General features: G+C 42.1%; 1 protein-coding gene across 1 annotated transcript in view; it reads left to right on the top strand.

Annotated features, from left to right (window-relative positions):
- Nucleotides 1-8,036, top strand: part of glis2a (GLIS family zinc finger 2a) — a 37,727-nt gene extending 29,691 nt beyond the window's left edge. The window contains exons 6-7 of the mRNA XM_017686846.2: nt 4,688-4,806; nt 6,677-8,036. Of these exons, the coding sequence (XP_017542335.1) occupies nt 4,688-4,806; nt 6,677-7,278 (721 nt within the window). The 3' untranslated portion in view covers nt 7,279-8,036. The remainder of the gene's footprint in view (nt 1-4,687; nt 4,807-6,676) is intronic.
- Nucleotides 8,037-13,519: the final 5,483 nt, after the last annotated feature.

Here is a 13,519-nt window from a genome sequence, read left to right as displayed (position 1 = left end):
TAATAATGTAGTGGGTCAACAGATCACTGAGTAACAAACACATCAACACAACAAGGGTTAACTGAGTAGTACCTCATTTACTTTGCTTAACTCACATTTTTGTGGTTAGTTTAAAAAAATAGCTGCAAAATGACTTTAACAGTGGTGTCCAAAGTCCAAATGTGGCCCGTGGACAGATTTTAATTGGCCACAGTTTCTCATTGTACCCGGCCCGCCAGTCAATATATCACACCTGACGGTGGCAGCAGAACCGTAAACTTGCATTGTGTTACGCCGTGTAAGAGACTTTTGTCTTTGACTAGACCTGCAAATCAATTTACTGACATTTAGTCCCAACTACAGCCAAAAAGCACAAAGTTAATAGCGAGAACCGATGAGTTTTGGTGAGAGGGACAGTTTTTTTAGTAAGAACCATAGCAAATGTGTCTGTCTCGCAGATCAAAAGAACTCTTCAAAACAGTTTCTGTTTCATATAACATGAAACAACAGCCATAATTTCCCACAAACTACATTTCTGCACCAAAAAACATGCAAGTATCAATATATTTAGCAATTTATTGCTGCTCTGAAATCAATTTGTTCTAAGCGTTTACCGACGCGTTGTTTAAACGAGTTTAATCCTTATTATCCCAGGCTTATTTCATACCAAGGCTTATTTTTCAGCAACTACAGGAGCTTCTGAGGTTATAAATGTTTGTAAAAAATTTTGGCCCGCTGGTGGGCCCTGGCCATTTAAGGGGTTAATGGGGGCATTGCCAAATTCCCAAAGTGGATCACAAGCAAGACGATCAGGTCCTCAAATTGCCCGCGACTATTCAGTGTGACGTCACACAAAACGCGAGAATATTTTTAACTATCTCTGATGTGACAGGTTGCTTTTCTGAATTGTTGCTTAGCTAAAACATGGCACAATAATTTCTGCATCATTGGTATCTGGTCTGTTAAAAAAGAGACATTTGTGTTGCTTCAGGTTCCCCCAGCCACATTTACCAGTACTGTAACAATGACAGACTTATTTTCTTCACCTTCTTGAAGTATTCTGTATACTGTGTTATTAAAAAGGAACAGTAGGGGGCTCCCGAGTGGAGCAATTGTCTAAGCGTTGGCCGTATCATTAGGAGATGACAAGTTCAATCCCTGGTGATGCTACAGCCGCCCGTAGCGAGGAGCCCTAGAGAGCTGTGTGGGTAGGATGGCCCCCTTCCTCCCCACATCACTCAGCACAATGCTAGTCAGCACAGGCGTCTGTCAGCTGACGTAACAGATCTGGCGGTTAAAGAAAAGAAGCGGTGGCTGGTTTCACAGGTCTGGGAGGAGGCCTGTGCTGCCTTCACCCTCCTGACGTTGATAGCATCATGTGATTGCGGGAGTCTTAACTAAGCGGGTGGAATTGGAGAAAAGGAACATCAGCAAACGTAAAAAAACAAAAAAATAAAAGTTACATTTAGGGGAATCTAACATACTTGACCAAACAAAAGAAAAGCAAACACAGCTTCTAATCTACCTGCCTTACCAAAGCAAACCAGGAGAAAAAAACCAAACAATAAGGGAGATTATACACAAGAGCCAAGTGTCTGAGCAGCCACATTAGCTCAGTGTTTAAATACTTAAATGCTTAAATGAGAAAGACTTTATCAGCAAAGATTAAGCTTTTTTTTTTTTTTTTAATCTAAACAATGCGGCAACAAATCAACAATACGCTGTTACCTAACAGGTGAGTGCCTATGCCTATAGGCATAACTTCACAAACATTTCCAACAGTTGGTGGGGGAACTGGGAGCACAATGGAAACCGCAGACTGCGTTCCAAAGCCGAGGCTGCAGCCGAACGTCCCCGGTAGGACTGTCCTATGAAGATGTCTGCTTAGTAGCCTATTGGTCACACAAATGGACAGTCCTGACGAGGCTGTGTGGTGTTGTCATCAGAGCAGTGCAAAACTCGTGAGGGAACTGATGAGAGAAAATGGAGAGAATGCTGCATTGTGTACATACATCACCTAAACTGCTTATCTTTCTGGGTCGCAGGGGCAGCTGGAGCCTGTCCCAGCTCATTTGGTGTGTCTGAGCAGAGAAATTACTGAAATGTGCTGGACGTCCAATTTCAGTTCCCCACCACACGATTTTTAGTTCCTCTCAACGTTTCTTCCTCTTAGGAGGTTTTTTTCCTGCCATTGTCTCCCTTGACCTGCCCACCAGACAGATAAACACCACGAGGCGTAGAGTTTTAATTCAATGCTGAGTTAAAGGGAGACGGTTTTAGATGGTTCTTAAAGGTGAGCACTGAGCTTGACGGTCTAATAAAAGGTGAACTGAGCTCCACAGTTCAGAAGCAGAAAAACTGAACGAGTCTGTTTTCTGTATTTTCTAGAAGGGGTCTGTAGGTCAGTATCTGCAGATCTACGATCATAAACAGACACTCTGTGATGATGTAAGCTGTGGTTTAAGGTCATTTAGAGCCTAAAAACTAGCAGCAGAACCGTATAATCTATCCTGAGCGATTCAGCCAGTGCAGCTCTTTTAAAACAGGACTGATCTGATGTCTCTGTGCTGTTTTGGTTAGGATGCTGATGCTTTTTCTACGAGCTGTAAAGGATGTATAGTTTTCTTAGGAAGTCCAGTAAGAAGATCATTACAGTGATCAACTCTGCTGTAACAAATGCATGAGAGTTTCTCTGCGTCGATCTGAGGGAGAAAAGGCCGAACTTTAGCGACATTTCACAAATGGTAAAAAGCTACTTTAGTGACTTTGTTCACATCCAGATAAAACTCACACCCAGGTTTCGTACTTCAGGTTTAGTACATGAAGCTAAAGAGCCACGTTTCTCATAAAGTTTCTCAAAAACAATTTCTTACTTTCTGTACCAATTTTCACAAAATGATAAGAGTCGAGTAATTTATGAACCGGCCGCTAAAGCGAAATGGGCATTTGAGGAAGTCGGTGAAAATGACTCAGTCTTTGCTTCAGCGCTTAAGGAGTCTCGCCACAACTCACAACAGTAGATTTGTGAGGAGGCCGTTCCCGTTGGGTGAAACAGCTTTTTTCTCCTCTCCGTTTGTACCAGCAGGACGTCAAAACGATTTTCAAAATACTTTATTGATCCCAGACGGAAATTGCATTTTGACTTATTATGCAGAAATAACTGCATAAATCAAAAGTGGCTGATTTTCTCACAAGTTTTTGTTGGAGTTTTGACTTGTTAATTAAACAGTTAAATAATGAGTCCTTTTATTTTGACTTTTACACACAGTCAAAGAAAATAAGTCATTATTTCAAGATAAGTGAAGATTTTGAAAAATATGGTCATTAGAGCAAAGTATTTTATAAAGATTTTAAGAAAGTCTTTATTGGATGGCTTAATGGATTTTTTGGTATTATTTGGGTCAATTACAGTTACAGTTATAAAGTATTTACATGTGGCAGTCACACATGCCATATGTTGTCATTTTCAGGAGACCCTGAGCAGCTCAGATAAAACTCTGAAACACAGCAAGACAGGCTTTATTTTTAATTCCAAATTGAGCTGCATATTTAATATCAGGAAGTTTTAATACTCAAAATCAACTGAAAGCCCTTTGTCTATAATAAGAAGGCTAAAAGCAGAGATGCAGTATAACAGTAGCGAGTGGGATTTGGGTGATTTTGAAGCTGGATCTCTGGCTGATGGATGGTCACAGATGGATGAAATGACTCTGGATGGTGAGGCGGAGTCTGAGGAGTGACCTGATGTGTGAATAATGTCACTATTTTAACCCTTTGTTGGAGAATGAAGGCCAAGACACTTCCACAACCTTAAAAGTCATAAATGAAGCCCTAGAATCCATCATTACAACCCTACATCGTAAATCATGCATGTGCACCCAGCTGTGAATAATACAGAGTGATTCAAGATTCATTCAAATCTAAAGCACCATGTTTTTACAACCTGAGGCGCCGAGGAACCAATCACAATCCAGCTGTAAGAGGGGGTCAGAGTTTCTGACTGGCTCCCTTCAGTCTGACAGGAGATGAGACTCCTCTTCAATAAGAGTGAATCCCTCAGAACTGTGCAGCGTGACATTCGTGGGCAGTGAAGCTCCAACAGCTCAGAGCGTTCGGCGTTGGCTCCACAGCACTGGATGATCCCTGAAATTGCACTGAAAGAGCCACGAGTGCAGCGACGCCCGACTCGCTCAGTCCAGTACGGGATGAGTTTGGCTGTGGTGTTGATGTCGTCCGTCCAGCTGGAGGAGGTTCAGACTGAGACCTTGTAGAACTACATAATAAACTTTATGCTCATTTAAACCGTTTACAGCTCACTGCACTGATCTGTAAAGATTTATAAGTGAAACAAATCATTTTGAAATCTGATTTTTTTTTTAATCACCCTGTATTTACACAAAATGACAAATGATTACAGCTGATTGATGTTCATACATTATGTTGATACATTAAGGTACTTTATGGTTCTTAATGTTTGACACATTTTAGCATCAGCTGACGCAGAAGTAACTTCATAAAATGTGGCTCAGAACCTGCATGAGGATCTATAAAAGGTCTAATGTTTGTGACTAAGGACTTATCTGTACTGAAGGCTTGTCGTGGTAATACTATTGGCTTTTTGGTCGTCGGGGACTCCAGTGAAACATGTATCTTTGCTTGGTGTGGGTTTGTGTATGTGTAAGTCATAACAGATGCCTCTCTTGGACAGGTACAAAATGCTGATCCACATCCGCACTCACACTAATGAGAAACCACACCAGTGTGCTATCTGCAGCAAAAGCTTCTCCCGGCTGGAGAACCTCAAAATACACACCCGCTCCCACACAGGTGAGACTCGCAGTCTACATCCACTGTCTGCATAAACAAGCCTGAGCAGGCTGGTACCTGCCAAGCTATCCGCCAGGTTGCAGTTCAGTCCTGCCTTCCATAGTCAGGCCTGTTTCTCAGGTGATCATCTCGAAGTTGTCTTAGACAAATTGTAGCATAGTATTTATTTGTTGACTCATTTGATAAGATACTGCTTTATTAATCCTTTCCCTCAGTGCAAAAGCAGTAAAGGGACAGCAAAGCACTAGAAGTAACTAGAAGAGAATTAATAAGCGAGTAATTAGCCTTGGAATTACTTAATAGGTTTTTACAGTTTGATACTTGTTACTATATAGACAATATATATATATATAAAATATAAACTATGTCCTTCACAAAAATTTACAATTTAAAGAATTCTAAAGAAATAAATGCAAAAATATTTTAACTTAATTTCACACTCTCTCTCTCTCTCTCTCTCTCTCTCTCTCTCTCTCTCTCTCTCTCTCTCTCTCTCTCTCTCACACACACACACACACACACACACACACACACACACACATATATATATATATAAATGTGTGTGTGTGTGTGTGTGTGTGTGTGTGTGTGTGTGTGTATATACATTCGTTGTTTTTATGGGTGATTTTGAGAATAACTATTCTACAGGTATTCTAATGCTGTAAAATGCTGTTCTGGCCAGCCCAAGTTCTTTGTTTATTTAAGCAAACTAGTGAAAGCTAGATATGTAGATGAAAAGTGGACTGTAGTGAGTCACCATACACGCTTTCTCTTTTACTTAATGTATTATTTCATGTGCAACGCCTGCGTACTGAAGCGCTTTCATTTGACACGTGATGTTACTTTAACTTTTGGTTAAAAACTTTCTCTTAAAGCACGGATGCCGGCGTCTACACCACAGCGCTCTTAGCTCTTTAGAAACGTAAAAAGGGTAACAACATTCTCAGTAACATATGCCACAGTGAAAGCTTCCATTTAAGCTGCAAACAAACAGTAAGGTCCAATCCCATTTCACCCCTCGCCCCACCACTTGGCCCTTAGCCCTCTGTTTTGTGTGTTCCCGTCTAGGGGGTAGGGTGTCCCAATTCTTGTTGAGATAGAGGGGTGGGGTGAAGTGTTGGGGCTACATGGCCCTCCAAAGGGAGGTTTTTCAGAGACTCCAAACCAAGTTTTATGAGAAAAAATGAAAAAACACCAAAAAACCCACAAATGTGAGAATTTTCTCAGGTCAAAAATTACAATAACCACTGTTTTATCGTAGTTTAATGTTATTTCAGTGTTTTATGGTCCATCTTCAAAACACGCATAAAAAAATCGCTAATAGCATGCTAATGTCTCGGTAGCTAGCTACCTAACTTTCCCGTTCCACCTTAAATAGTCCAGCAGTTCTGACAACTGAAGTGCCGGAATGTAATTGCTGCACCATTTAAGGTGGAACTGAAACATTGAAAGAGAATCTGGAGAATCTCTGAGTTCAGCTTCATCTCACTGAAGAATTAGGGGGGGTGATAATAAATAACTGCCCCCCTCTTTGAAGGCGTATGATCCCTAAATGTAACTAAAGCCCAGCAGTGAGGAGCTGAACTTTCCCCTCCTCTGCTGTCCCTGCAGACGGGCAGGGTCGCCTACAGAGCAGCGCTAGTAGCTGTTAATGAAGTGATGCTCTTTTATTTGAGGCTCCCATTCTGTTGGGCAAGATTTCAACCACGACCCCTAATAGCTCAGTTCCAAGGGGTTAGGGTGACACTCGAAAACAAGGGGTAGGGTAAAAAGAAGAAATGGGATTGGGCCCAGGTTTTTCAGACACCATGTTATTTGTTTATTAGTCTTTATCCTCAGTTTGTTTCTCCTTTTTCCCCCACCCTCTCAGGAGAGAAGCCCTACGTGTGTCCATACGAAGGCTGCGGCAAACGCTACTCCAACTCCAGTGACCGCTTCAAACATACGCGGACGCACTACGAAGACAAGCCCTACTGCTGCAAGATGGCCGGCTGCCACAAGCGCTACACTGACCCCAGCTCCCTCCGCAAGCACATCAAGGCTCACGGCCACTCCGTCGTCCAGGAGCCCAGGGGCATGGAAGCAAGGCCAGGACGAGGGAGCGTGGGAGCAGATCTTTCAAATTTCAATTTGCAAGGAAGAGCTCCCCTGGTCCTGTCAGAGGCCGCGCTGAGCATGCTGGGGGCACAGGCCTTGCATACCTTTAACGGGCCGCTGATGGCTCTGGACCTTTCCATGTCCTCAAGGTTTGCAGGGGCCGGAGCTTTGCTCTGCCACAGGGGGCCACTTCTGGACCCCTTACTGCTTCCTCCCTCCCACAGGTTGGGGGCTAAGCAGAGGGGCGGAGCCTTAAAGGAGGATGACGACGATGACGATGACGAAGAAAGAGAGATAAAAGCAGGACGGGACACCCTGTCCTGGGTGTTCGTTCCACCTGGCATGGTGATGCTCAAGCAAGCTGTGGTCAGCTGAATGGGCATCATGTGATCATGATCTGCTTCCAGCCTAAACAGCTGGTGCAGTTCAGAATTTTTTAAACGAACTTAAAGGCAAACTCCAGCAGATTTCGTCCTAATGTTAAGGTGCTGCATTTGAAGGCCAGGCAATTACCACGGACAGTCGTTTTGCTCGTTTCCCTTGGTAAAGAACAAAAAAAACACTTACTCAAGACAGACTTACGACAGGAGCCAAAGGGACAGCTGCTGAATTCCATCAGTAAACGTTTATGCGGAATCATATCTCATGTACATGTTTGTGTACAGAATTTAGTAACTGCCCATTGGCTTCTCTTACAAATGAGTTGCGAGTCAACAGGATTTCAACTTAATTTCGGGGGACTTAGCGGCCTGGAAAGACAAAGCCGTATGACCCCCTTCGTTACTAAGGGAAATGCAGTGAAATTGCTGTCGGTGGTAAGCGACAGCACAATAAACACAGACATGGAAAACGCTGGAACATTCCCTTAACAAAGATGTCGATTGCAGGGTTGCTTTTAAGTGATTCGGCTTCATTTTAGCACTTTTGAAGGTTTTTGATATGATTACTTGAGGACCAAGATGTTTTTTCTTTTTCAGTGTATTCAGATATGAACGACAGCACCCATGAGAACATGCAGTGTGCTTCTATGTTTAAAAGAAAAAAAAGGAGAGAAAAAAAAAAAACAGACACATATCCAATTCCAATCTTGGAATAGCAGGAAAACTGTTACGTCTATCCTTGTATCTGTATAACTACGACAAGTCACCAAAACTGACCACTCTAAAGTTCTGTTCGAGGTTCGGCAAATAGCCTTAGCTCGCACAGCTTTCATTTACAGCTGATATTCATTGCGCTTCTGTTCTCTCGCAGGTCACAGAATGCGCCGCTGACGCCACTGAGTTTAGACAAGTACTTGAGGTTGAGGAGGTAGGCCAGCCTGAATGGGTCTGAGCTACTGAGCAAGACAGACTGCAGCAGAAGTTAATCTGTCAGGTATGCTTGATGCGTAAAACTCCTCAGAGCAAATGTCACTAAACATCCTGTTTAAATACAGCTGAGGGTTGATGAGGTGACGCCTATCACTGTTTGGTCATTGCAACAAACAGGCCTGCAAATATATATAGATTAAAAGGGCCACGGCACTTCCCATTGTCACATGTACTGTTTAAACACTCTTCCAAACACTAAGTGTATTTGCAAAGTGCGTGTTTAAGAAAATATATTGAGTAGAGGAAGAGAATACAGTGAGAGTCAAACCAGTGCCAGAACAAACCTAATGATGGTCCACCCTCAAAGGTGTCCTTATAGGAGCGGCATTTATTTCATGCAATGTTTATAGAGCAGAGAGTGGTTTAAATGGTTTAAATGAGAAAATCAAGATTTTGTCAGTTATCTGATTAACATGTTTACATGCACTTAATCATGCGAAAACGGCAGAAAATCGGATTTTGTCAGTAATCCGATCAACACGTTTACATGCACTTAGAGTAATCAGATAACGGGGAAACTCCGGATCTACAAGAGTCAGACAGTAATCAGATTTCTGCTTTGCAACCAGCCAGTAAACTCTCAGAAGACCACGTGACATAAACGTAACGTAGAACTCAAACGTGCCGCATTACCTGAACGTACAAACGTACATCATCTAGAAAAGAGAGAAGAGTTTCCCAGCACTTTCCCAGGAATCAGAATACTGAGCTAAAATCCAGCTCTTTATTGGATTTCTTAATAACTTCTAACTGGAGTATGACGTTTACATGACCATTTAAATATTCTGATAACGGCAGAAATCCGATTATGATCAGATTATTGAGTGCATGTTAACGTACTCAATGCAGCTCTAGACAAAGATCATTACAATTTCCCACTGGCATATGGGATTTTGCTTGTGTTCAGTAAAGCTTTTTCAGCCAAGCAGCAGGTATGAGAACTAATTTGTCAGCAGAGCATGGATTGGTCAGTTCTCTACTTACATACTAGAACAAGCAGGGCCAGATATGTGTACCTGAAAAGGCGGAGGACAGAATGTACCACAGTGTGTACTTGCAGTGCGCCTGAGACCAACTGTCCATTTGTTAAGGTTGCAGTTATTCAAGCAAACTGCACACAGGACTGTCTAATAAATAAAACGTTTGTGAGGAGCAGGGTTTAAAAGCAGCTGAGAAATGGTGAAGCCGTTAGCGAAACTGCACATTTGGCTATGAAGAGATAGTGGTGTTAATAATTGAACGTCTCTCCTAAGAAAACATTCTGCAGGGAGGTACTCTGGATCAAAGTATAGGAGTCACTAGGTGAACTCTGCAGGACTCCCAACAACATGTCTTTCAGATACTAGCCATACTAGAAGAAAGAAAGAAAGAAAGTGTGTTTACACACTCAGGCTTGTAAATCAGTTTTATGCATAACATAACTCTGTTGTCAGAAATGGTGACTTTACAGGAGAAGGAAGAAACTTCCTTTATTTTTAATGTAAGTCAATGGAACCAGAATTTTTTCCAGGTCATTTTGGGCTGTTTCTTTAAGTCCTCTCTTCATGAAATTTACACACAACATAAAGAACAACAGGCTTTTTCAAATTATTTCAAAAACTGAAAAACTAAAAATGAAATAATTAGCATTATTATTATCTGGAGAAAAGAAATGTGGTACAATATAGTGTGTGCGCTGCTATGAGTCGCCCTGTAAAGCACTGAAATAATGATGTAAAAGCCAGAGGGCATCAGATTTCGCCTGAGTTTTCAGACCACGTCACACCTCTTTATGTGTTAAGGGCACATGCACAGGCTCAAAAAGAAGGTCAGGTTACAATTGTTCTTCTGCACCATTACACATTTCTACTAGAAAGGTCTCCAAGGCCCAATCCCATTTCTTCTTTTTACCCCTACCTCTTGTTTTCAAGTGTCACCCTAACTCCTTAGAACTGAGTTACAGGGTAGTGGTTGAGATCTTCCCTCTCAAATGGGAGCCTCAAATAAAAAGAGTATCACTTCATTAACGGCTACTAGCGCTGCTCTGTAGGCGACCCTGCCCGTCTGCAGGGACAGCAGAGGAGGGGAAAGTTCAGCTCCTCACTGCTGGGCTTTAGTTACATTTAGGGATCTTACGCCTTCAAAGAGGGGGGCAGTTATTTATTATCACCCCCCCTAATTCTTCAGTGAGATGAAGCTGAACTCAGAGATTCTCCAGATTCTTGTTCAAATTTTCCCCATTCCACCTTAAATGGTGCAGCAGTTACATTATGGCACCCCAGGCGTCAGAAGTGCTGGATTATTTAAGGTGGAACGGGAAAGTTAGCTAGCTACCGAGACATTAGCATGGTATTAGCGATTTTTATGCTTGTTATGAAGAATAGCACCATAATACACTGAAATGACGTTAAACTTTTAAAGATAAAACCATAGTTATGTTTTTTAATGGAGAGAATTCTCACATTTGTGGGTTTCTTTGGTCTCTTGTTCAGCCGTCTTGCCAGTTTTTCTTTTTTCCCCTCATATCAGTCTGTTTTTAGTCTCTGAAAAATCTCCGTTTGGAGGACCATATAGCCCAAGAATCAGGACACTCCACCCCTAGACGTGAACACGCAAAACAGAGGGCTAAGTGGTAGGGGCGAGGGGTGAAGTGGGATTGGGCCCAAATCCCCAAAACGTACATAGTGAAGCTTTAATTAACACTCTTGACCAAGTCCAAGGGTCCGAGCTCCCGTGAGCAAACCAGTGGTGACAGTGGCAAGGACAACTCCCAAAAATAAAGAGGAAGAAACCAAGACTCAAACAGGGAGCCCGTCCTAACACAATAACCAATAGAGCAGCTGGTCTAACACTGTGTGTTTATGTAAACCCTTCAGTTCAGTTAACTGTATTCTTTACGTCTTTAACCTAAGTAAATACATATATAGCCTCAAATATCAGACCAACCTAGTTTTTGACTAGAACCTGTATATCGATCCCAAAAGGCTTCAGTGTGGTTCTGCTGCAGAACCTGTCTTGCTCACTTGCTTTACATATGTAAACAACATCAGTATGGCTCGTCACGCGGTGGGATGTATGTCACTGGCAGCGGTTTGAAATGCAGTCCTTTAATGACCCTGATAGCGGCTGTGAATTGCCCTCTGACATCAGAAGCATGTTGACCATCAGGGTGGTAGCGCACGCCGCGCACAAAGACAGAGGGCTAGGCTACAAACCAATGACCTTAATCACGTAATCATGAAAATTATTTAACTCAGCGACGCCCACCCTGATCGTGACCAAACTGCTTCAGCGAGGAAACGTAACGTCATGTAATCATTTCTGTTCTGTACTCTCACTTATTTTGCTCTATTATATCAGACGAGACACGTAAAGTGTCGAGGAGCTTCCGCGGTGAATCTGTGACTTCAGTGGTCAGATGGTTGACGATTAGCTCTTTCTTTAATGGCTGTTGCTGTTTTATACCCAGTCGCTCCGTCTACATGGAAAGTTTGAACACATCAGTTCAAAGTTGGTCACACTGTACATTGAAATGACACAGTGCGAGAGCAGGGTGCGAAGCACTGGTAGCAGACTATGGTTCGTTGTAGCCGGCGCCTGAAGAGTTTATTTAAACCTTTTTTGCACAGTGGGATGTCTATCATTTATCTGTATTTGTAACCAGTTCCAAGTGCCTTTTTATCATGAGTTTATCGATGGTGGATATTTGGTCACTGTCTTAAGAAAACATCATATCTCCAAAATAATAACGTTATAAGAGACAAGCTCTTATCTTTAATGTAAGATTTTATTACATGTCATTTTGGACAGTTTCTCTTGGTCCATTCCTCGTGAAATATTCACACAGTTGGCATTTTTAAATGGATAAAAAAATGAAGATTAAAAAAAGATAACGTATACCTGCTGAGTGTACAAAACATTAGGGATACCATGATAACGTGATGATAATGTAAAACCAGTTGAGATACACGTTGTGCCATGGTTGTACCTTATTCAGGTCATGCTCAGTCAGAAATGACCTCTCTGAGGAATGACCGCTGAACCTTTACATAAACGAGCTTACACAGATGCCAGTCAGTGTGGTACTGTGATTGAGACGTGCTACAGTTAGACAGCTAACTTATGACCAATGTGCGAAATATAGGGAGTTCTAGGGGGTCTTGGACGCCCTAAATAACATCCTGGACCCCCCTGAATGGGGGGGTCACCTTATGAGCAAAACAGACAATCAAATCCAAATTCAGAGAAGGCTCAGTTTTTAGCTCCTTCATCCACACAGTCGGCAAGCTTCTCTCTTTAATAGTCTTGATTACCTAGAGCTCTGCCGGAAGGTGGCGCTACAGCAGACTGGTTCACCCAGTTGGTTGTTCATTGACTCGCCACTGTGACTATGCCTGGGTTACCTCTGAAAAACCACTGCCATGGCATATTCAAAAATCTGAAAACTTGCCCGATTTGGTGAGATTGATGGGCAGTTACTCGTTTCTCAAACTGGGGGGTTTCGCACACTGCTCATGGCTGAAACTGTACATCTGATGTATCAGTAACACTTTACTCTAGGATGCTGTTTAAAGGCTACATGACACCTACATAAGTCATGACAACTGATATAACCCTACATAAATGTTTATAAATACTTATTCCAGTAGACATAGTTTGTTATAAACGTTACGTTTGCCAATTTTCATCAGCTAAAGTAGCCTTTATGACAGATGATGCCTTTTGGAATAAGCATTTATAAACAGTTATGTAGAGTTATGTCAGTTGCCATTGCAGGCCTATGTCATGTAGTTTTATGAACAGTAAAGTGTTATCGATGTATTAAAACTCTAACCATTTTTGTGTTTGGTATGGCATCCCTAGGCATTTTGTATGCTCTATACACACTAAGTTGCCAGTTTATTGGGTACATCTCCCTGCGTCTGATATACACATCAATACAACATGAGATAGTCCTACTGGGACCCCTTCCATTGATGGAGAAGGTAAAGAGGGGCCACATCAGATGGGCTGCAGTTATTACTTGCATGCTAAGAGCAGCCATATGGTAGGTGTAATAAACTGGCAACACAGTGTACATAGGAATTTGTCAATATGTTGTAATACTGAGCATGCAGAACATTTCTATATACTTTTTCGACATGGCATCTGTCAGAGACAGAGCCATACAGGATACTGAAAATGCCTCTGATAAAGATGATTATGACGATGACGATCTACGTCTAATAAAAGAAGCAAATGTTAAATGCCTACACTGTGTCACAATC

Source organism: Pygocentrus nattereri, chromosome 25 (genome assembly GCF_015220715.1).
Source record: "Pygocentrus nattereri isolate fPygNat1 chromosome 25, fPygNat1.pri, whole genome shotgun sequence".
Lineage (NCBI taxonomy): Eukaryota > Metazoa > Chordata > Actinopteri > Characiformes > Serrasalmidae > Pygocentrus > Pygocentrus nattereri.
This window is presented reverse-complemented; position numbering and strand designations above follow the sequence as displayed.